This window comes from Rhizopus delemar, genomic scaffold (genome assembly GCF_000149305.1).
Source record: "Rhizopus delemar RA 99-880 supercont3.5 genomic scaffold, whole genome shotgun sequence".
Lineage (NCBI taxonomy): Eukaryota > Fungi > Mucoromycota > Mucoromycetes > Mucorales > Rhizopodaceae > Rhizopus > Rhizopus delemar.
In genome coordinates this window covers 45,977-68,317 of record NW_027137831.1, presented here as the reverse complement: position 1 = coordinate 68,317, position 22,341 = coordinate 45,977, and the positions used below count along the sequence as shown (strand labels likewise).

The following is a 22,341-nucleotide window of genomic DNA, read 5'->3' as shown; positions in this document are numbered from 1 at the left end:
CCATTATTTTGTATGCTATGATGGTAAGCTTTACTTTTGTTTACATAATGTCTTATTAATTTCATATCTGTAGAATATGCATTTTATATAGATAGTAAAGGCAATCGGCTATTTAAAAAGTTTTTGATTGAATGGGAAGGGAGCCCTGAATTCTTTGCATTTTCATACCCATTCGTTATTGCTTTTCATTCTTCATTTATCGAAATCCGTAATGTTTTTACCGTATGTTTTCCTTTTTATAATATATATCGTACACAAGACTAAAGCGTTTTATATAGGGTATCATTGAACAAATCATACTAGGCGCACAAATGAAATGCTTAAACAATGGACACAAGACAGAACTTGCGCTGATATTTGGATCTATGGTGGACCCTGAAAATAACAAGTACCGAATGCTCTTTAAACTTCAATTAACAGATGAGGGACATAACTTATTATTACACGGTGAGCCATCCACCGTTCGTGAAAAATCATAACCTTTACTTTTACAATAATAAATAATAATTTATTTCATTTTTAAATACTCTGCAGCTTTTTCAATACTTTTGGCTGCTCTTGTCTCAGTATGAGCCACAAGTTTATCATTTTTAGCATTGACGCTATCCATAATGGCAGGAAACACTTGAGAAGAATAGCCAGTCCAGAGTCCAGGTGCATATACTACATGCTTGAACCACGTACGACCTGGAATACCTTCAGGGTCAATAAACCCTCTTTCAAAGTAGGTCAGACGCTTATTGGCCTTTTCCAGACGTTGTATTAAGTGAGCAGGAACGTCATCCAAATTATCGTATTTGGCAAGACGGCCAGCAAGTCGTTCTAAGCGACGCTCGAATCGAGTTGCGGTGCGTTCTAGCTTATCTACGGCGTCAGGCAAATAATTCAAAGAGGATGTGTAAGTGCTTAAGTTATCGACATACTTGCTCAGATCTGCAGCATAATCTGCTGGGTGAAGAGGTAAAATAAGACTTTCGGAGAGTCGTAAGGCGAGAAGTCCCCAAATCTTGACCATTGTTTGATGGTATCGGAAATCAGGGTCACCAAACTTTTCCATCCAATGGAAACTGTCATAGTTGCTATGATAAACACCATAGTTACCACTAAAGGCCAAGTTGATACTAGCGATGCCAACATGATCCATAAAGGCAACAAAGTCAGATCCAGACCCCAATTGACCCACTGGTGGTCGTTGATTGCCAGAGAGCTTGTAATCAGCGCTCCACGCATCATAAACAGAGCCACCTGTGCGAGGATCCTCTACAAGTGAGGCAATATCGTACAGTAAACGGTTAAGAGAAGGTGATGCGCTAGTATCAAAGTGGGGACCACTAACAGCAGTATCAACATTGATATAGACAGCAGCTTGCTCATTTAGCCAATCCTTATTCTCTTCAACCCATTCGGTAGAGCCTACCAGGCCATATTCTTCAGCATCCCAGGAAGCTAAAATGATTGTACGGCGTGGACGCCATCCGCCCTTTAAGAGCTGACCAAAAGCACGAGCAAGTTCCAACATGGCAGCAGATCCGGAAGAGGGATCAACAGCACCATAGACCCAAGCATCACGATGGTTACCCAACACAATCGCTCTTTTTGGCTCTTCTGCTCCTTCGATACGAGCAACAACATTCCAGATAGGCGTGATTTTGTTTTCGATATGATTTACCAGTACAGCTTCACCTTCAGTGGGACCAGAGAAATAATCTACACCTTCAAGCCCACCAGCCCAGTCTTTATCAGCGCGGACACCATGTCCTTGGGTGGCCTTTAAGATAGGTAATGCATCCTCCCAAGAGAGAGGCAAGGAAGGAATCTTGGCTAAGCCGGGAGAATCTTCTGGGTCAATACGTGTCACGTTTTCTAAAGCAGGGTAGCCAGGTGTCAGTGGATCGCCAGCGATTAAGGATAGATACTGAACAGAGCCTCGTTGGGCTGAACTCTGAGAACGCCAGGGACCATCAGGGTAAGATTTAGGAAACTCTTCCTTATTAAGTGGCCCATCGTCAATAGGATCTGAATAAATCAAAACACCAGCACATCCAAAAACCTCAGCTGCTTTGACCTTCAAACCACGGAATGAACCTCCATAACGAACAAGGGCAATAGTGCCGTTTAAATCAATACCATGATCTTTCAAGAACTGGAAGTCTTCTACACGGCCATAATTGGCATAGACCACGCGGCCAGTTGCAGTACCATTTTTGGAATAACCGTGGAAAGTGGGTATCACATCTGGGTCTTTGCTGGTTTCATCTTCTTCAACTGGATCCTCGCGTAATTTGGCTTCGTATTGTAAGTACTCTGGTCCAGAGATGATGGCAAATCGGTGTGAAATAGGATAGTTCAACAGTGGCCAGTAGGTATCGATCGTTGTGTTTAAACCAAAGGACTCAAATTGATCACGGGTCCATTCGGCCTGTTCTTGATCATTGGGCGTGCCAGCTAGATGTGCTTTGGACGTATATATCTTAAGATATTCACGCACACTTGTATTAGAGGGTAAATCAAGAAATTCTTGTTCGGTTGGTGTCAAAAAACTCCAGTTTGGAGGTGGTGTACCATCTATTCAGTTGTTAGTATATTTCGCGTTTTGCTTGTATCCTTACCGTCTACTTCTTTGTCATGATGTTTGAACCAATGCCTGATGGTCAATCCTAGGATAATGAGGGCAACCAAAAGAGAAATAGACGAAAATATGACTCTGAATTTTGTTTTTCCTTTAGATTCTTGTTGATCATTTAATAAAGGTGATCTTTCATTAGGCTCGCTATTCCATCGGTTTTTAAGCCAGTTATGTGCTTTTTTGAAGTATCCATTTTTATCATCATTTGGTAAACGTATCGATCCCGACATGATGAAAAAATGATAAAGAAAAGGAGAAGAACTTTTTGCTGACAAATTTATACTCATTTTGAATAAATTTTCACTCAGATTACTAAAATGTATGGGATCCTTACTAGATGTATCACAAGTATAGTATTTCTTTTTTTTTTTTGTTAATTTTAGCTTAATATAGATCAGTATGAGGTCTATGCTAAAGTAAAATCTGTATGTTATTGAGAGAGCTGTATCATAGTGTGGTGTTTTTAATCATTATTGTCTATGCCTAATTCAGTAGATATAGTATATTAGTTTTACAAAATTGCAATTTTAGAAGAGTATGCGACTTCTGTAAGATACAAAGGATAAAGTTTTTTTTATGGATGAAAATTTTAATGTTTATTAAACTTCATCAAAGAGTATAAGGATTAAGAGCGATACAAGTGTATGAAGCAGTGACTTATAAAAATACAAAAGATATTATCATAGAGAATTGTAAGCAGATAGTTTCAATAGTTCCTTCTGAATTTGATTGACGACAATCTCATCCACAACAGGAGCCTGTTCAAAGAATTGTTGCCAGTGGGCTTTCAAAATGAATCGAATGACTGTAGCAAAAAAATCATAGATTGTAAACTTGTCATGATAGTGTAAGATATAATACTTGGATAATCTAATCGTAGATGAATCCTAGACTATTGAGCTGCAATTAGGATCTTTAGGATTTGACAAGTATTTTTTGAAAGCTACTTTCCACAAGTTTTGTTTTTGTATGCAGGTAAAGAGCATATGCAGCTCTGTTTCTGGTAGCTTGAAGAAAAACTGTTTGACTTTCCAGATTAGCTACATTATTAATATCTGACAAGTTGTGAAATAAGACACTTCGTTTTTAGTTTTTAACTATTTGCGTCCATGTTTTGAATCCAAATGGTTTGTCGTTGGGATTATGGCGAGAATCGGCTACCCCAGGAGGATTATTAGCCTTGCTAGTAATGCCGTGATTAATAGGGGAAAGAACCATGACTCCGTCCCCACTTCAAATTCAGACTACAAAAATTTACTTTCAGACAAATGAAGAGTTAAATTCAGACAATTATGTAAATCATTTCAGACGAACTGATGTAAGTTGCTAATATCTTTTGTATTTTTATAAGTCACTGCTTCATACAATTGTATCGCTCTTAATCCTTATACTCTTTGATGAAGTTTAATAAACATTAAAATTTTCATCCATAAAAAAAGTATTAAATTACAGCAGATTTATTCAAATAGGATGCATTGTATCTCATCGGAAACCTAAAGACCTTATCGTCATTTACTGCTGCAATGATGAGATTTTTCCCCGACTCTCGGTCAGAAAGATTGGTTCACACACTTTATCAAAGATAGACACTTCCTTTTAAGTATGATCTACATAAGGAAGATATTATGTCCAATAAAGTTTCATTTCCTCTCAGCCTCTGCCATCTTTATCTCACATTCGTAATATAGGCTTTATGAGGTAATTGTATAAAAAAAGTTGTTGCTTTTATTTAAATCAAAGTCATTAAGTTACAGCATATTTATCTATCAACAATTGCAACACTATAGTTTGCACATTCTCAGTTGTTTGAAAACTTTCACAGAGACTTGTATATAAATCATTTCCCAAAGCTTAAAAGGAGCCATGGCTTGCTGTCTGACAAAGCCGATCATCGAGATGTTTAGAAGAGTTTTTATATCTAAAAATGTAAAGATGTTCCTATTTTGAGAAACTTAATAAGTAGGGTCATTCATATTGCGTTCATTATAAAATACACGTTAAAATAGACAGTCCTTGAGTGTTTTACATAATATTCTTTTTTTTTCGCAGCCACTTTATGTGCATACCTTTTCTTCAAGAATAAATCAATACAGTTGTATCAACGTAAAGATAGTTTCTTGTACTAAAATCTATTATGTAATTGCGTGATAAGAAGATTACTACACTTACTACATATCATTCCTTTATATAACACAAACTCAATATGTGTAGCATTAAATTCAGATGGCCTAGCAGATTTGGTTTTTCCGAAAGGCGTTCACTGAAAATAAAGGCTACAACTTTCATTTAGCAATGGTTTAAAATCAGGTAAATTGCTTTTAATCATGTAATAAAAGACAAGCTAATAGCTCATCTTTTGCTCCTGTTTGAAAACTTTAATCTAGGTTTTAATTGACATTAGAGTAAATAATCATTTAAAACAACAAAAAAGAAAGAAATAACCTAAATGAATTTTGTTATTTCTGTTTGAAGCTATTAATCATTTCCTAAATGGTAATTGCCCTATATTGGTTTTTTTACTTTAAGTTTGCGTATTTTTATCTTTTTTTTTTTTTTGAGAACAGCGAGTTTTTATTTCGCGGATAAAAAAGCTGATTGTACCTTACTTAACGCTTACAATGGTGTATACCTTGCCAAAAAAAAAGATTTTTATAGTCTTTGTTTAATCCTTTGTTTTCTACTCGAAAGCTGTGTGCATTAGGCACATATATCCTAGAATCAAGCTTTACTATTAAGTGAGCATATAATAAATGTTTCTCAAATATTTGGAAAATACAGTTCAATACACTTGACCATTTGATTGTATTGATATTTAATCTCAGTCAACACACATTTGTGTGCATAATTTAGTTACCAGGCACAATTAATAAGACATTCCCTTTGACTTAAATGATGCCCTACATACTTAAAATGATAATTTTGAGCAATAGTCTCATGCATATAATTTAAGGTTATAAAAATGAAGAAATCCTACTAGGCATTTTAAATTCATAGACAATAAATGCTGTATAGTGTGCTTTTTTATATACCCTTCCACTCTAGTTTTGTTTAGTTGTACATTAACAGTCATTTGGTATTTATACTAACCCTCAAATTTGCACTGCTTTAGATAATTTCCGAGGAAGACCTGTGTTGGTGCAACTCTGATTAAACGGTATGATGCTTGGGGTAATCCTTTATCGGTTGTAACACCTTATGATAGTTAATTTGTAACAAATGTAAAGATAGACCCTACTCATAGTTCATGATGTTATATCAGATAATTTACAGAAACTACTAAAGTAACCTTTCCTATGTAAGTGATAAAGACTTTTTTCAGAATGCCTTTTTAATGCAAAATGTAAAACTCTACTTGCTTTAATCAACAAGCTTTTTATCTTGTGAAAAGCCTATAATTTGAGTAACAGCATCAAAAACATGATCATTTTTGTTTAGAATTACAGATTATCTGTGAAAAAGTACCTGATTTGTATAAAGCTGAAAGGAAAGAAACAAATATGCATACGTCCCTTTTTTTTTGAGAGGTTGCACCAAGAATGTTAAAATGTAAAAATTTGCTTTGACAGTCATATATTATATAGATACATCGATAAGAGAGTATTTATGCTACAAAATCATTCACTGTCTTATTTGATCTAAGTTTGCGACAGTAAAGCCTGATGAGTAACAATTTGTCTTTGAATTGTCTAAAGGTCGAGCTGAACGGTTTGTGATCGTAAATTCTATCATGCCGCATTACTTGATCTTCATCTATAAGCACCGACATGCAAGCCTAATAATTGTATGTACGAATCAGTCTATGAATCTCTTTGTTTATTTTATATCTTTACTGTGACAGCCATGATTACTCCTAAAACACTACTTGCAGCAATCATAAACATGATACACTGTTGATATATAACAGCCTGCATCATAGGTGTACCGGCCATAATCTGACCTGTCATCATTCCTGGAATATTGATCATACCCATCACACTAAGCTGTGTTATTACGGGAAGCAGAGCGATCCTGATAGCTTCTACCGCCAGCGGTAAAGATGCCTCATATCTACTAGCTCCATAGGCTAATCTCGTTTCAAGCACAGGTGCATGAACTCTATGTGGGCAAACGCATTTTTAGTGAACATTAAATCCATGTAAATCATTCTTTTACTTACTTGAATTGATCCAAGCATCGTTCTGTAGCCATTGCAACACTTGTCATGGAATTACCTAATAACATACCTATCACAGGCACAAATGTTGATGGGTCCCAGAAAGGATTGACTTGTAATATAACTGCAGTACCCAGGTATGTAACCAACATATTACTACTAAATAAAATGAAAAACATAATAGGAAACTGTTTTATATGTTATTCAATCTGATAAAGTGTCTTTTTTTTTTTTTTTTTTTTTGTTACCATTCTTTTAAACGACTTTTTTGTCCTGTTGAAAACAATCTCATAAGACCCTAATAAAACCAATACAACTAACTACTCTTTAATCATTTAATCTAATAAAACAACTAATTTACTCTAACTCACTAGACATAGTAACAATGACACTCATGTGTTCGGTTTTTAGCACATCATCTAATACAAAACCCTACACAATCTCCGTCAGTCCCTTGCTTTTTTTTTTGTGTAAAATTCTTTCTTTTTTAAAATACCATCAGTGATAACTGAACAACACATCTCACTCCGGATATAAGTAATGGTAATTCGAGCTTTATTCCAAGTATTAAACTAATAAAAGCTTAAATTGAATTAAACCAAAAAAATATTTGAGACAATTTTATGTGTTGTTTAATACCTGCCATAAAAACAAACACAGATGCTTCAACTACATTCCACCATGACAAGTCCGAGCCAGCACTATTATCCATTTTTTTTTATTCTGATGGTGAAGAGTTTAAATACAAAAGAAAAGGGACAGAAAGAAATGAAAAAATAGACATTGTTTTTGATTTAAAGCAGTATCCATTTTTGTAGTACAAATATGCTCAGATTCGATCTGACTTTCTTGCCCATCTTTTTTTTTGGAACTATTAAAAAATTCAAAAATGTTTACCCAGACATTATTTATTATTAAAGAGTGTATTATCTTGACCCTCTTTTTCTCCTTTTTTTTTTTAATAATTGAGGAGGGAAAAAAAAAAGAGAGGGGAGAATATAAGGAATTAGTTATAGGAGTAAAATGTATTTTTTTATATTTCAGAAGCGGTGATTTCAGCTGCGATTGTCCTCATCCTCGTGAGTAAACCATTGACCTCGCCACTACACTGTACGGAAGCACTAGCACAATCTTTTGTCTGAGCTGCAGAGCGTTCAATATCTGCCTTTAGTGTGTCCAAAAGTGATTTTACATAATCAACAAAAGTATCTGTATTTGCCCTTAATTGCCTTTTCATTAATGCAATATTGTCTGTCTGTTGGCGACGTTGTTTTAACTTTATATAAACCAACTCCATCATTAAATCATTTCTTTCTTTAATGTATTTTGCTTGTTCAACCAGCAGCGAGTGATCCTTTTGAAGTAACGTCATTTCTCTTTCGCATCGGTCACGGAGTTGTTCAATAGAGTCTCCCAAGAGATTATGTTTGTGCTTTAGTTGGTTTCTTTCCTTGACTGCGACATCACGATCATGCTCCAATACTTGTTCTCTTCTTCTCAAATCTTCGAGTTGACGTCGAGAAGCTAAGGCTTCATCCTTCAGTTGTTTTACTTTTAACTCAAGCTCACTCGAGGCTCGCTTTGTTTCATCCAGTGATTTTTGTTTGGACTCAAGTGCCTGCATAATTTCCTTAATCCGGGTCCGGAGTATTTTATTAGAACTAGTGTAGTATTGTGTATCCTTCTCGTTTTGTGCTTTGGTTTGACGAATTGTTTCCAACTATAAGAAGCAATATTTTAAATCGCTGAACGATAACAAAACCTTTTTTTTAGGGATCTTACTTGGTTTCGAATAGAAGCAATTTCTTTTTGGGTTACATCAAGTTTATAGTTCAATTGTTCAGCAACCTTGTTTGTTCTAGATGATGTACTGGGTTGGGGTTGTACAACAACAGTGATCGGTGGTGACATGAGTAAGCTCGAGTTATGAGCAAAAGATTCTTGAATATGAAGCATTATAAGTAGCTGATATAATTAATAATAAAAAGAAAAAGTAATAGAATATAAAAGAGAGAGAAATAAAGGAATTTATACATAAAGTGAGGAGATAATTAAAGGGATGTTCTGTTCTATTTAAAAAAGGGTGAAAGCCACTTTCTTGTTATCAAACTCTATTTCATATGAAGAAAAATAGTACCTCAAACCGATAGATGAAGCCCCAACCTTCGTTCTCCTTTTTTTTTTTCTTCGAGCCCTTTTTTCCCTTAACCATGCAAACACAAAATGCAAACCCCGACAAATAAAAAAAAATTGCAAAACAACACAAGCGCCATAAAAAGCACACTGTTTCTTAGGTAAAAAAGTTAATGAATTTACAGCATTTCACATAAAATCTTTTCCCCCCTTTTTTCTCTGTTATTTAATGTCTAGTAGTCTATACCATATTAGACGACCATTTAACCAGAAAAAGAAATCTGTTTCATATTTCATCGAGCCGAAACCTCTTGTAGACACAAACACTTTAATCACAGAGCGTACCTCATTTGACAGTATTCGCACAGATTTAAGCAGTGAAAGCCAAGATGTCATCATTGCTAACCAGTGGATCGTACTTGAAAGAATCGGAGTAGGTTCATTTGGTGAGGTATTTGAAGGTATAGGAAGGAGCATGTATATGTAAACTGTCAGCCTTAGTATGCTCTTTTCTTCTTTAGCTGAGAATATTGATACTGGAAGGAAATATGCAATTAAAAGAGAACCACTAAAAATGAGACGTCCTCAAATCAAACACGAAAATGATATATATAATGTCCTTGCAGGCTGTCGTAAGATTTTTTTTATACAATACTCTACTTCTCACCTGAGGAATTTTGTTATAGCTGGTATTCCACAATGTCACTGGTACGGACAACATGATGGATTTGACTGCATTGTTATTGATTTACTTGGGCCAAACTTAAATCAGTTGAGAGAAGTAACCATGAAGTTTCCAATTAATGTGGTTGTTGATTTTGGGTGTCAAATAGTAAGAAAACATTAAATGAACATGATTTTTTGTATATTAAATGAAAACGAAATCAGGTTTCCATCATGGAACACATTCACAAAAAAGGACTTGTCTACAGAGACATCAAACCAGACAACTTTTTACTTCCCTTTCATTGCATTTTACCGGAACCAGAGATGATTGAATTATCTGATAGTCATGATACGTCAGTTATCCAATACCGTTACCCAACTTGTGATGAAGTATTCCAAACATGGAATACGCCTCATCCAAAATTATATCTAGTTGACTTTGGTTTAACAACATGGTGGGAAAATCCTGATACAGGCAAGCCCTATCCAGATACAAAGAAACGTCACAAAAACAAAGCTGGTACTGCTCGATATGCATCGTTGAATATTCACCGTGATAAACCACATTCACCCCGTGATGATATAGAAAGTATTGGCTATTTATTATTGGATTTGATACTTGGCACCTTGCCGTGGACGGGCATTCAAGCTCGCAACTCTCGTGCCGGTTGGGATAGAATGAAACAAATAAAGCAAGATACCTTTTTGTGTGATCTTTGTGCAGGTTTACCTCAAGGCATTTTAGAATACATGGAATATGCTCGAAATCTCAAGTTTACTGAAGAACCCGATTATGAATTATTGAGGCAATTCTTGCGAGGCTCTGTGAAAGGGGAACATTATTCGTCTATTGTTAAGTCTCCATTTGGTGAACATACAGAAAGAAAATGGACAGAAGAGATCGATAGATCACAAACAACTACAAATTGTCAGCAGAAACAGCAACAATACCGAGCATCTCCTATGCAACCCAGTCAAAGAAATCCCTATATTCACAGTAGCAACAGCCATAATGATGTAGACATTTTTCTTATGGATAACCTAGCACATGCAACTAATGATATAGAATACAATACTTCATCCCAAAAAAGACACGATTGTATTCAATCGATCAAAAGTGTTGAAAAGCCGACTGACCCCAGTCAATCTTCATTTCAGATGTTGCTTAATAAAACGAAGAAGAAACAGAAACAAGTGGGATGGAATTCACATAAACATGATAATGAACAGTGGATACCTGTCACTAATTGGGCGACTCTGGATGAAAAGACAGGAAGTCATAGACAGGAAGTTTCTTGGGGCGAAAATAATCCAGGTGCTGATTGGGGCAATACACGTTGGGAAACATGGGGTACTGATGATGCAAAAGAAGAAGAAGGCGCTTGGGCTAATTCAGTGCATAAGCCATGGGAGTAAAAAGACAGGGCTCCCCCTTTTTTTTCTCTTGTAAATACATACTCACTGCTTAAAGTAAGCTTATAATTAAAAAGAACCTGCTATGAATCATCCAATCCTAATAAAACTTATCATAATCATTTTTCGCCCTGTGTATTATTTGATGCTTTTGAAATGCGTGACAAGTATAATTTTTAACCGTTAACCCTTATACTTGCAGCTAGACCTTAGACTATGCTGTATCCTGCATTCTTCAGCACAAATCAATACGTTGGATGCAGCTCCTTACGTGATATCAATCATTAATACAACTCATTAAATAAAACTACTGTGATTTAATACTTTGAATAACCATAAAACTGCATAAATACATAACACGCTATTGTTGTACATTGTCTCATTAAAAAGAGCGCTTATATTAACCAGAGTAGTATTATTAATGTCATTGTATTTCGTTTAACACTTCAGATCTTTATAAAGCTAATTTTTGCAAGATTATTTTATGCTTCCCTTTCAAAAATTGATGTGAAAATCTTCGATTTTTAGGAAATACATGTCTAACGTAACACAAGTCCGATGTTTCCAAAGCTTTAATCATTTGCTTGAGGACGACTTCTTAGATTGAATGATCCGTATGAACTACTGCTTGTGAATGCTTTAAAATTATATAAAGTATTTTTTTTAAAAAATCATGAAGTTCAATCATAGGCTTCTTAAGCCTATGATTGAACTTTTTTTTTGTATTACTTACTCAAAGAACATTCAACAAAACATCCCTCTTAATTCTTGCATTGAAACTAAAATTAATTTATAGTTTCCCATACTCAACGTTGTTTTGAATGAAAAACCTGGGGAAATGTGGGGAAACGATATACTTCTTTTCTGAAGCATAAATAAATAGAATCTGGTTTTTTGTTTTACTTTTCACCTTTTTTCTTTTTACTAAAGATTATATAGGGAAAAAATGAATTGTACGAAATCAGATCAAATCAGTGAAGCTAGTTTGGATGAAGGACAGCCCTACAATAAATATCCTTTTGCTAATACTACTGAAATCGAAAAAAAGCTGGTGAGAAAACTTGATTACCGTTTAATGATTTGGGCATTTTTCGGATACTTCGCAAATGGCTTAGATAGAAACAATATGCGTAAATAAAAAAGATTTTAGATGATAACATGAAATACTTAAGTGGTTTATAAAATCAGCAAATGCATACACTACAGGGCTAAAAGAGGACTTGGGCCTTGTGGAAAATCAATACAATTGGGCAGTTACAATGTTCTTTATTGGTTATATTGTGTATATGATCCAACGTTCAAAATAATACATAATTTGATTTGTTAATATTTCTTCTCCAGGCTACAAATTCCTTCAAACTATATCATAACAAAAGTTCGACCGAGTATCATGCTACCTCTTGTTGTTTTCCTTTGGGGTGCTGTTGTTTGTTTCATGGCATTAGTCAAAAACTACCAGGGCCTATATGGCCTTCGTATTTGTCTCGGATTTGCAGAAGCAGCCTTTTATCCTGGTATTATATTTTTACTTGGCTCTTGGTATACCAAAGAAGAATTGGCAATGCGTACTTGTGTATTTGTGGCTGGTTCACAGGTCTCTGGTGCCTTTAGTGGTCTCATTTCTGGTGCGATTTCGCAAAACCTTGATGGAGTTCACGGTATGCGTGGTTGGAAATGGCTCTTTATTATCGAAGGTCTTATTGCGGTAGTCATTGGCATTACTGGGTTCTTTCTTTTGCCTGACTTTCCTTACAACACTCCTTTCATCACAGGAGATATGCGTGAAGTGGCTGTCCAACGTCTTGAACGACAAGGCAAGAGAACTGTAATTACTGGCTTAAATATGGTGACCCTGCGTAATTTATTTACTACCCCCTTTATTTATTTATTCACCTGCATGTTCATCTGCTTTCAAATGGGTATGGGAATACTGCAAAACTTTCCAATAATACTTAAATCAATGGGATATGAAGCTTCATTTGCAAATTACATGATGGTGCCTATTTGGATTTGGGTAGGTATTGTTATTATTACACAAGGTTACTTGTCAGATAGGTTTGGAAAACGCCCTTATCATATCCTTGCTGGGGGTATTTTTACCCTAATTTGGTATATTGTTCTGGTTGCTGTTAATGGAGGAGATGTGCCTGTTGGTCTTTTGTTTGTTTGTGCTTATATGGTGCCGCCTATTTTTGGTGTTGCACCTATTATGATGACCTGGGTCAATGAAATCTATTCTTGCGATCAAGAAACTCGTGCTCTGGCTATTGCAATCATTAACTCAATTGGTAATTTGGCCCCAAACTTTATCAACGTTAAAGCTTGGGAAGTATCGGATGCGCCTGCATTCCGCCTGGGAAAAATTGTTACAATGGGTATGACGGCTGCCACAATAGTGATGTGCTTTGTGACAATGCTTCTAGAAAGTAACAAGATTATGGCTCCTAAAGCACCACAGCGTATATCGGATGTAGAAGCAAACTCAAGAAAGAATTACGTTCAACATGAAGATGAGCTATGATTTTGCTTATGTATAATATATTCTTTTTTTTTCTTTTGCGTATAAATGTATCTAATACATGTATAATTATATCATAATAAACGTCTTTATTTCTACTGCTCTTTAAACTGGTACTGATCTAAACTTTTCTTTTAGCTAAGTTGTACTTCATACACTCTTATTATAGCCTAAAAAAAAAAAAAAAAAAAAAAAAAAAAAAAAAACTATATAAAATATACAAACATAGTAGTTTTATTCATAATCATAAGATATACAAAAAAGGACAAGCATATCGATGAAACACTTTAATCAAAAGAAACAACCCACTTGTCATTGTCATCAGTACCTTCGAATCCAGAAACTTCATTGGCTTCTTCTTCTAACACAACATCATGAGAATGGAGAAGCTTGCTAGTTTTGATATGACGAAGGATAAAGGGTTGTCCAACGCGCCAAAACTGATTTTCATAAGAAAAACTTGTTAATAATGCTTGTTCTTAGCATTCTTTCTATATACTCACGTCATCGTATTGGTCATCATCTTCATCAAATTGTTGAACTTTCCAAACATCATTTTCATCAGTAGTATCGTCATTTCCAAAACCAGCAACCTCTTGTTGTCCTGAAACAGGGCTTTGAATTTCATGTGAATGTAAGTTGACACGGGTAGTAAGATGCTTGAGACGAACAGGGTCGTCCCAACCAACTTCATATCCAGGTTCTTCTTCAGTTACGACAGGAGGGAGGACAATCCAGGTGCTTTCATCACTGGGTGACCCTTCGCTTGTGAAGATCTTTTGTTGGAATGAACCACCATTGTAAGTTTCAGGCTTAGAAGCAAGATAGCGATTAGTGCCTATATGCTTGAGAGAGATATGATCACTGCCTCAGAAAAGACGCGTTATAAAGTCGTGAATATATATGATGAGTTTAGAAATAATGATTTACCCATAACGAATAATATTATCTTCCTTGGGACGTCCACCTTGATAATTACTCATATTTTAAACGTTCTTTTTTTTTTCGAAGCAAGGAAATAAGACTTGTAATCAACGAAATTGATTGCTATTTATACCTTTAAACTCATTGACTTGCTGAGTTTTTATTGTTAATAAATGAGCTGCAGATACAGTCTAAAGCTCTTATTGTTTTAAAAATAATATCCTGCTTTACAACAATGCACATATTGTAAAGCAATCCTTCTTTTCATGGGCTTTCTTTTAATTAATTTAACTAATAGACAATAATTGAGAGTATAAAAAAATAATGAGCCATATCTTTTCTCTTGAAAAGCAGCTATACAATGAAACAATGACGTATTATGGTTGCATGCTCCGTTTGATTAAAACCTGGCTCAACAATTGTATCCGATAATGTGTAACATTTTTTTTTGCTATCATAATAATAAAAGAGAGAACAAAATATTCAATGTTTATGTATAACAAGAAAATAGAAAGGTATATTTTAAACACGAAGCAAGATACAATGTAAATATAAAACTGCAGTAATATAGAATAAAAAAAAAACCCATAACAGACACTAATAATAATAAAAACAAGCTAACTAATTATAAACTCAAAGCGTTGTCCGCTTGACAAATAAGCAATTGAATACGATTCTTCCGTTTTGTGGATAAGATTTTTGCATAAGGAGAATCTAAATCATGTAAAATCTGACCTCTAACATGAACGATATAAGTAGATATTTGAATATTAGAGAAATAAAGGGGCATAGGCTGGCTCCTTGAAATACTACTTTGATATATGAGAAGTTCTTTGAGAGCACGAGTATTCACGGCAAGAGTAGCTAAAGCAAAGACGTTTGCTTCACAATTACTTGAAGGATCTAATATGGGATTGGTAGAAGCAATCTGTCGGATACATTTTTTCGAAGCATTCCAATGTTGGATAACCCTTTCAAACAAAAAAGGGACCTTGTCAAGCTCGTTATTCTGTACAAGGGAGCGTGTGGCTTCAATTAAGCTATACATCATAATTTGGTACCTTTGTAGGAGATTAAAGGAGCTATGACTATTGACAATAATAGCCTTTGTTTTCATTCGCGCATATTCAGAAAGGATATCCATGTTCTCCTGTTGCTCCTTATGAAGCGACTCTAGGGCTAATCCTACACGGACCCACCATTGTAACATATAACTAGAAGCAGTTGTGGTAACCGAAACAGAAAGCATCTGATTCAATTGTCCTTCAGAAAAAACTGGATGTACACCATCTAAGTAAGCAAGCCAACAGTGTTTGAGGCTGTTAAGCTGTTGCCAATACAGTTCTAGATCCAAAGGAGAGATGATATAAGGGAGAACAAATGAATAAAGGATATTTCGACAAATTCTTTTATTAGATGTTCTAAGGATATCAAGAGAAATGCAAGAGCAGCTGTTGAAGCCGTTGCGAGCAGTGAGCATACGTAACACTTGATTATGCCACTCAGAATTACTCCATTGATTTGTGGTTAACCTGTTGCTGGTCTGTGCATCTTTTTCTGCTTGTTCCAATTTTCTAGACAAGAGTTCGAGTGCCTTTGTCCAATGATAGGGGGCCAAATACGAAGAAATAAAAGGGATTGAGCAGAGTTCTAATTGAAGAGCTATAGTCGCATGTGCTCTGGCAATAATTTCATATCCATAGAAGGAAATATAATTGCTGGTACACTTTATTTCATGAAGCTGAGTAAGCATGTCAATAGAAGAATGTAGCATGCTAAGACGAGTAATGTTTGGATTGCCTATAAAAATATAGGAGTTATTGGTCACATTAAAATAATTTTGTGTGCAGAAAACTTACCTCCTAAACATTCAACTTCATTTAAACGGATTTTAGCGTTGACATCTGAGAGCTCTCTTATATTACTTGTTGCTTTGAATTTTTTACGAAAACTCTTAATCACAGAGCAAGGAACAAGAACATACAACAGATTGGTAATAGTATCAAGCATTGTGGATATAGTAGAATTAACATCGCTATTGTACTTCAAAGTAACAGAAGCTGAGAATTTGTTAACACGTTGAACGAGATTTAGGTAGAGACGGCGCCAGGCGATAGGAACCTCATTAGAATAGTGGCAATGGTCAAGGCATTTTTTTGATTTTTTTATAGGTCGAGGCTGCAGCCAATGGTAGGCTAGAGGAATCAGACAAATGTAAAAAATACCGAAGGCATATAGCATATAATAAACAACTGGCCTAAATAAAAAAGTGATTCAATATGTAAGCCAAAAATAAAACTGAGATGATGCAATTAGTATTTGCATTTACCAGAATCTATATGCTATGGTGTGCTGTAAATGTCCACGATAAAGTCCGATTTGATGACTAACACTGCCAACATCAGAGTATTCCAAGCTATCGTGGTATTGCAGCTGTGAGGTATTATAAGGAGAAGTTGTAAAGAAGACAAAGCACATAAAAGCAGCCATGAGCATCTTGTTATTCCCACTACTAGTTTCATCCCCAGAGGAGTCTTTGGATTTTCCTGACAATTTTCTAGACTGGCGGCGTCGGTAAGGCTTTCTCTCTGACTTGGGTAAGAGTTGAGCTAATGCTGCTCTTTCTGCTGCTCTTTCGCGAAGTAGTTTCTGCCTTTCTATTCGTTCTTTCTCTTGTGCATCACGTCGTTCGCGTGCTAATCTTTCAGCTTCAGATTTTTCAAATTCAGCCTTTTGATAAAGAAATCTTGACAAGACTTCTTGACCACCAGGCATTTGAGCAACAATTTGTTGAAGAATCAAGTTTTCTTTATCTGCCTTTTCATTTGTCGTCTTTAAGAAGTGAATATACTCTGTTGCTTTCTTTAAGATAGTCGCCTTATTGAGTTTCTTGGCAACTTCAACGCCATCAACAATTTCAGTTTCAGAATCACTAAAGTCATCCTCATCTTTGTCATGGTGGTTGAATTTACCAGAACCACTACTGATACGAGCTTTATAAAGAGCCGGTACAGCATTCTTTAATTCATGTATACGGTCATTAATGTTATTCCTGTAGCGTTTTTCAATAACATTATGAGCTACTTTCTTCAGTTGCTTTCTTGGGGCAAGGACAATATTGGAATCGCTAGTTGTTCTTACATTTGCTTTTCTTGTAGTGTTTCTCCAGTAATTACCATCATTTTTGCTTTCTTTGCTACTCGTAGAATGATTAGGACCTAAAGCAAATATCAAAATTGAGAGTTAGGAATAAAAGATAAAAGAAATAGGTGTTTATCTTACTCCTACTTTCTAGTTGGTACCATTGATGAATAGATGGAAAGGCGTCCGTTAATGGGCCATCAAGTGGTGGAGAAGGCAAGCTAATAGAGTTATCACTAATTTCTTTCTCGGATGACCGTCCGTGAGTCAGCATCGTTGACATGTTGATACCCGAAGTGCCTTGATGTAAAGAAAATGAATTTGACTTTTTACTATTGCTTGCAAAAAAACTATTCAATGCCTTATTTGCTTCATCCCCTATATTATACATTGAATATAAAGGAGGACTAGTTTCTGGTGATAAGGTGTTTGAAGTGCATCCATCAGACGACAATGGCGACTCTGAATAAGGCATTTGGGAAGAAGATGGACGAGCTTGGAAACCCCAGCTAAAGAAATCAAAACTTTGCTGTTGCTGATTAAGTAAAGGAGGCAAGCAGTGATTCTGTATGCTACTTGAAGAATTCATCGAGGGAGGTACCTGTTTTTCATGGCTGTTGCTTGATGAAGTCTGTGGGTTATGTGAAGATTGTTGATTATTCTTGTTATGAAGCATACTAGTGTTCTGTTGATTTGATTCAGCTACTTCAAAATATGCGTCAAAATCCAAATCAGGTAGGATTTGCAGCATAATCTGTTATGATTTGTATAAAGAAGAAAAGAAAAGCTTCTATGAATAGGTATATCAACTACTTTTATTTCTTTAATGATTGAGACGAGGTTGGGGTTATAACAGCAGGCCACTTTTTATCATTGTTTCTTGCGAATCAAAATAGTTGATTGGCTAAAATGGTCACCTCACTTTTTTGTCGTCAATATATAAAGTAAAACTCACGCCATTCAAAGAAGTACTCCTCTTTTTACTATCGTACACGATCTGTTTTCTATTTTTGTATTTTTCAGTGTTGTTTTCACTTTGGCTTTGCTAATTTGCAATAAAAAATGATCTGATAAGCTGCGGATATTGATTATGTCTATATCATTTATGATTTATTTATAATTTGAAGATTAGTATCAATTATATTTAAGCTTTGTCGTTTCAATAGTAAGTTTTTATGACATGATGCTTATAGCCTATATAACTGTAAAATATGAATTCATCCTACAGCTTTTGATTAACTAAAGCATTTTAAAAAAAAATTAATTATCGTTGTCACTATTGAACCCACAATAACTAGCGAATATCTTTCATATATTAGGCGATTGGCATACTTATTCCATTGTGTTGTTTATACTGATTATTTTCAGAGGCTTTTGTATATTTTCTTTTCAAGCTAGCAAATTACGAGAAAAACCCATTAATTATCCGTTTTTAGTAAGGATTCATTTGAATCATCCCAAGTCAAAGCAAATTAAATTGTATTTTGTTTGAATTTAATCCTACTTGAAGACCTCTTCGTATAGCTTTCAAATATTTATTAGTCTTCTTAAGTATATTCATTATATGAACTCCAAAAATGACACTAAAACTTTATTGCTTAGTTCAATTTGTATACTTTTTCGTAACTGGATGTGCCTTAGCTGTGTTTTTGAAGAGGAAATTTCGAACACTTTTAAGAAATGATACAGAGACTGGATTTAATTCTTACATGATAAATAAATGAAAAGTAGTAGCATACTTTGATTAGCTTTAGTTTGTGATATAAATGAAATCCAAAGCATTGCCCGTTTATGTCATGATATATGGATGGAAACTTGGTATATATCAATTTGTTGAAATCCGCGAGCATTTTCTTTACATCAATAATCAAGGTGTATACAGCTCCAAAACTTACTGTGCGTCATCTTTCTGCTGGTAGATCAGTAGCTAAACCACTACTGGCACTGAGTATTGACACATATCTCCTCGAAGATGAAGAAATTGGTGCCACTGGCGATTGTCAGGCCAATGGTATATTGATACAAAAAAACTGATCTACACTCACAGAAAAAATTACGAAGAGGGCTAAAAAATAATAAAAGGGGCTAAACAACAACTGCGAAGGACAACACACAAGGATCTTTAACAACTTATGATTACCTGAGTCGGCAACTAGATCTTATGAGAAGTCCCGATTAATATGCATCTCAAGATAAAGAAATTATGATTAAGCCTCCTTAAAATAAATACACTGTAATAAAAAATACTTTGCTTCTATCTAAAAAAACTCTATAGCATCTGACTTATTTGGTTTTCACTAATTTGGAAAGATCACACCGCTATATAAATACACCTCTATCTTCTTCTTTCTCTTACTTTTATCAATCCTGCAATTATACCTTCACATTATTAATTCGTGGCAGCATTAATTACATACTGATCCACACAGGTAAATCATGCTTGGTATGAAATAGTAATTGATATCTCATATCTTTCCTATTTCATTAGTAATACTAGCTTTCACCATGAATGAAGATCTTCAACCGAGTACTTCATCTGGCACCATAAGTGTTACTGGTACTCTTGCTTCTGGTGATCGTATTTTATCTGTTAAATCATGTATCGATGGTATTGGCTGGAACGAGCAGTGTCGCGAGCGATTGGGGGTGTTCGTAAACATCATCCATGCTACTACAACGCATGCCTACTCCTTATCCAAATTCATATTTCTATGCGCACATCAAGATGATGGCAAATTTGATGTCGCTTCTTAAGTTAACAAAGATTTCTTTTCTGAGGTATGGTTATCTTTAGTGCATTATCGTTGTGGCCATGTGGGTTAGGCGACACCTCGCAGACGTACATTCATTGGTCAATACATTCAAAGATACCTCGATAATACTACTTATGAAAGGCCCGAACTCAAATACGCCCAACAATCATCTTCAATAGAAGGATTGAAAATATATTGCTTATATCAATAATATTGGAGCTCATTTTGGTAATCCTTTTTGCCATGCAATCAATACCTTACTACCAATTCGGCAAAGAAGAATACACTTGGCTATACAGAGGCAAGAAGAAGTCGTCGACAATGAAGCAATCTCCAACGAAATATATGAACAAACCACACTTCCAGAAAGATAATTTAAAGAAATTTTAGCTTTTAGAATTGTTGATCCATCTTCTATTAATCTTCCTTTTCAAGATCCTATTTACATCCAAGCTTTGCAAAGACTAACACCTATCTTGTCTTCATATCCCATTCAATACACATTCGAAAAGAATAATATTTATTGTGATGCCAAAGCTAACCCATATAAACATATGATGGCCTTCTATCAGCTTGCTCTCTTATTTGAAGCTCTCAAATTACCTATTTTTAACTGTTTTCCTCTTCGCAGAACTTGGATACCTGCCTATGCAACAATTGATAGTAAGATTCTCTGCCAAAATATTCTTGAACGTTGGTGGACTAATGGCATCAATAAAGTGGACCTCCCGGCCGAGTTAATTGATATGAATTGCGCAGTTTTAAAACCTCAGGAACTTGATGTACTTCGATTTCGTGGAACAATTCAAACATATGATGTGGGTGTCACATTCCCTAAAAAAGACAAGATAGAAAGCATCGATATATTGGTCTTCAAAGCACTTTTACCCTGGATGCATTTTGGTAAGCTTGAACTTGAATAAGTTGGTACTTTGATTGTTAACATTTGGTTGCTGCACTATCTTTTCTCTTTTATTTGCACGAATTTTTTTCTTTCTCAAAGGTATACCACTAATTTCGGAATAACGTATATACCTGATATATAAATGTTGATTTTATAGCATAGATGCAATTTGTATAGCATTCGAACCACATTACACTCTAAAACTTACACTATAATTTATCTTTTATCCTTAAGTAACTCTTGATCTATGAAAATGATAAACAAGAATACAAGCAATCTAATGCTTTGAATACACATTTCATAAACTTTACACAAACAATAGAATAGATTACCATAACTGATTTGATATTTTATTTCTGTTTTCCTGAATACGCTGATTTAGGATTATCAATTTATATTGTAGATTCACTGTAGTAATTGGAACGTCATTAGAACTTATCATCATCTTGCTTAATATATAAATCAAAGAATATACCCATTGGGTTTGCAACCTTAGATGATGCAATGATCATTTCCTGTTCTCATCGTTTAGAAAAGAGAGCTTTTTAGGATATAATATACCAAAGATAAAGGTATACAGTTAGAACTTGGCGCCTTTTTATTAAATCAACTAATACATAACTAAAATCAGAATAGATTCTACAGGCAAAAAAGTGAGAGTGTTTATAGTCATGATATGAAAGAAGCCTTAGGACAGACTTATAAACAATTGATAGAATAGATGATTACTGTTTCTAATCATTCTTTTGGACTGTTCCTTTGTTTGTATTGTCAACAGGTTATTTGGATGACTGTTTTGTAATAATAATACCTTGGCCAGGATGGATGCTTACGTGACTATTAATCTGGTAAGTAATCATTATTCTATATTCAAGATGCTCATGTTATCAGTAAATTATATTGTAATCATGTCATCTATTTGACTATGTGAGCTTAATATTAAAATCTAATCAAAGTATCTTATTGATCTGTATTGAGGATAAGGTTATCAATGATTCTAAATTATATTCAATGTATTGTTCAAAATCATATCTAATTCCTTTCATTGAAACAAGATGACTGTAATTTTATGTATCTCAAAATCTTTTTACTTTATAAGAATTCGTAATT

The 22,341-nt window shown here is 34.8% G+C and overlaps 10 protein-coding genes across 10 annotated transcripts; 5 read left to right on the top strand and 5 right to left on the bottom strand.

Annotated features, from left to right (window-relative positions):
- Window positions 1–508: 508 nt before the first annotated feature.
- RO3G_06759 (uncharacterized protein) lies at window positions 509–2,856 on the bottom strand (the record flags this gene model as incomplete). Its single annotated transcript, XM_067661349.1, has 2 exons — window positions 509–2,565; window positions 2,610–2,856. The coding sequence occupies 2 exons, from the start codon at window positions 2,854–2,856 to the stop codon at window positions 509–511; spliced, it is 2,304 nt and encodes a 767-aa protein (XP_067517450.1).
- A 986-nt stretch (window positions 2,857–3,842) lies between these two features.
- Window positions 3,843–4,212, top strand: RO3G_06758 (uncharacterized protein; the record flags this gene model as incomplete). Its single annotated transcript, XM_067661348.1, has 2 exons — window positions 3,843–3,944; window positions 4,096–4,212. 2 exons carry the CDS (start codon window positions 3,843–3,845, stop codon window positions 4,210–4,212), a joined length of 219 nt encoding a protein of 72 aa, XP_067517449.1.
- A 2,232-nt stretch (window positions 4,213–6,444) lies between these two features.
- RO3G_06757 (uncharacterized protein) lies at window positions 6,445–6,814 on the bottom strand (the record flags this gene model as incomplete). Its single annotated transcript, XM_067661347.1, has 2 exons — window positions 6,445–6,721; window positions 6,783–6,814. 2 exons carry the CDS (start codon window positions 6,812–6,814, stop codon window positions 6,445–6,447), a joined length of 309 nt encoding a protein of 102 aa, XP_067517448.1.
- A 998-nt stretch (window positions 6,815–7,812) lies between these two features.
- On the bottom strand, window positions 7,813–8,735 carry RO3G_06756 (uncharacterized protein; the record flags this gene model as incomplete). The annotated part of the gene is made up of 2 exons (XM_067661346.1): window positions 7,813–8,499; window positions 8,562–8,735. 2 exons carry the CDS (start codon window positions 8,733–8,735, stop codon window positions 7,813–7,815), a joined length of 861 nt encoding a protein of 286 aa, XP_067517447.1.
- A 751-nt stretch (window positions 8,736–9,486) lies between these two features.
- On the top strand, window positions 9,487–10,994 carry RO3G_06755 (uncharacterized protein; the record flags this gene model as incomplete). Its single annotated transcript, XM_067661345.1, has 2 exons — window positions 9,487–9,744; window positions 9,801–10,994. 2 exons carry the CDS (start codon window positions 9,487–9,489, stop codon window positions 10,992–10,994), a joined length of 1,452 nt encoding a protein of 483 aa, XP_067517446.1.
- A 1,123-nt stretch (window positions 10,995–12,117) lies between these two features.
- Window positions 12,118–13,512, top strand: RO3G_06754 (uncharacterized protein; the record flags this gene model as incomplete). Its single annotated transcript, XM_067661344.1, has 4 exons — window positions 12,118–12,121; window positions 12,198–12,273; window positions 12,333–12,847; window positions 13,010–13,512. The coding sequence occupies 4 exons, from the start codon at window positions 12,118–12,120 to the stop codon at window positions 13,510–13,512; spliced, it is 1,098 nt and encodes a 365-aa protein (XP_067517445.1).
- Window positions 13,513–13,659: 147 nt separating this feature from the next.
- RO3G_06753 (uncharacterized protein) lies at window positions 13,660–14,492 on the bottom strand (the record flags this gene model as incomplete). Its single annotated transcript, XM_067661343.1, has 4 exons — window positions 13,660–13,679; window positions 13,838–13,949; window positions 14,013–14,373; window positions 14,440–14,492. 4 exons carry the CDS (start codon window positions 14,490–14,492, stop codon window positions 13,660–13,662), a joined length of 546 nt encoding a protein of 181 aa, XP_067517444.1.
- Window positions 14,493–15,058: 566 nt separating this feature from the next.
- On the bottom strand, window positions 15,059–17,857 carry RO3G_06752 (uncharacterized protein; the record flags this gene model as incomplete). Its single annotated transcript, XM_067661342.1, has 4 exons — window positions 15,059–16,233; window positions 16,293–16,690; window positions 16,763–17,651; window positions 17,716–17,857. 4 exons carry the CDS (start codon window positions 17,855–17,857, stop codon window positions 15,059–15,061), a joined length of 2,604 nt encoding a protein of 867 aa, XP_067517443.1.
- Window positions 17,858–20,010: 2,153 nt separating this feature from the next.
- Window positions 20,011–20,328, top strand: RO3G_06751 (uncharacterized protein; the record flags this gene model as incomplete). Its single annotated transcript, XM_067661341.1, has 2 exons — window positions 20,011–20,017; window positions 20,063–20,328. 2 exons carry the CDS (start codon window positions 20,011–20,013, stop codon window positions 20,326–20,328), a joined length of 273 nt encoding a protein of 90 aa, XP_067517442.1.
- Window positions 20,329–20,884: 556 nt separating this feature from the next.
- RO3G_06750 (uncharacterized protein) lies at window positions 20,885–21,393 on the top strand (the record flags this gene model as incomplete). Its single annotated transcript, XM_067661340.1, has 2 exons — window positions 20,885–21,230; window positions 21,389–21,393. 2 exons carry the CDS (start codon window positions 20,885–20,887, stop codon window positions 21,391–21,393), a joined length of 351 nt encoding a protein of 116 aa, XP_067517441.1.
- Between the last annotated feature and the right edge of the window lie 948 nt (window positions 21,394–22,341).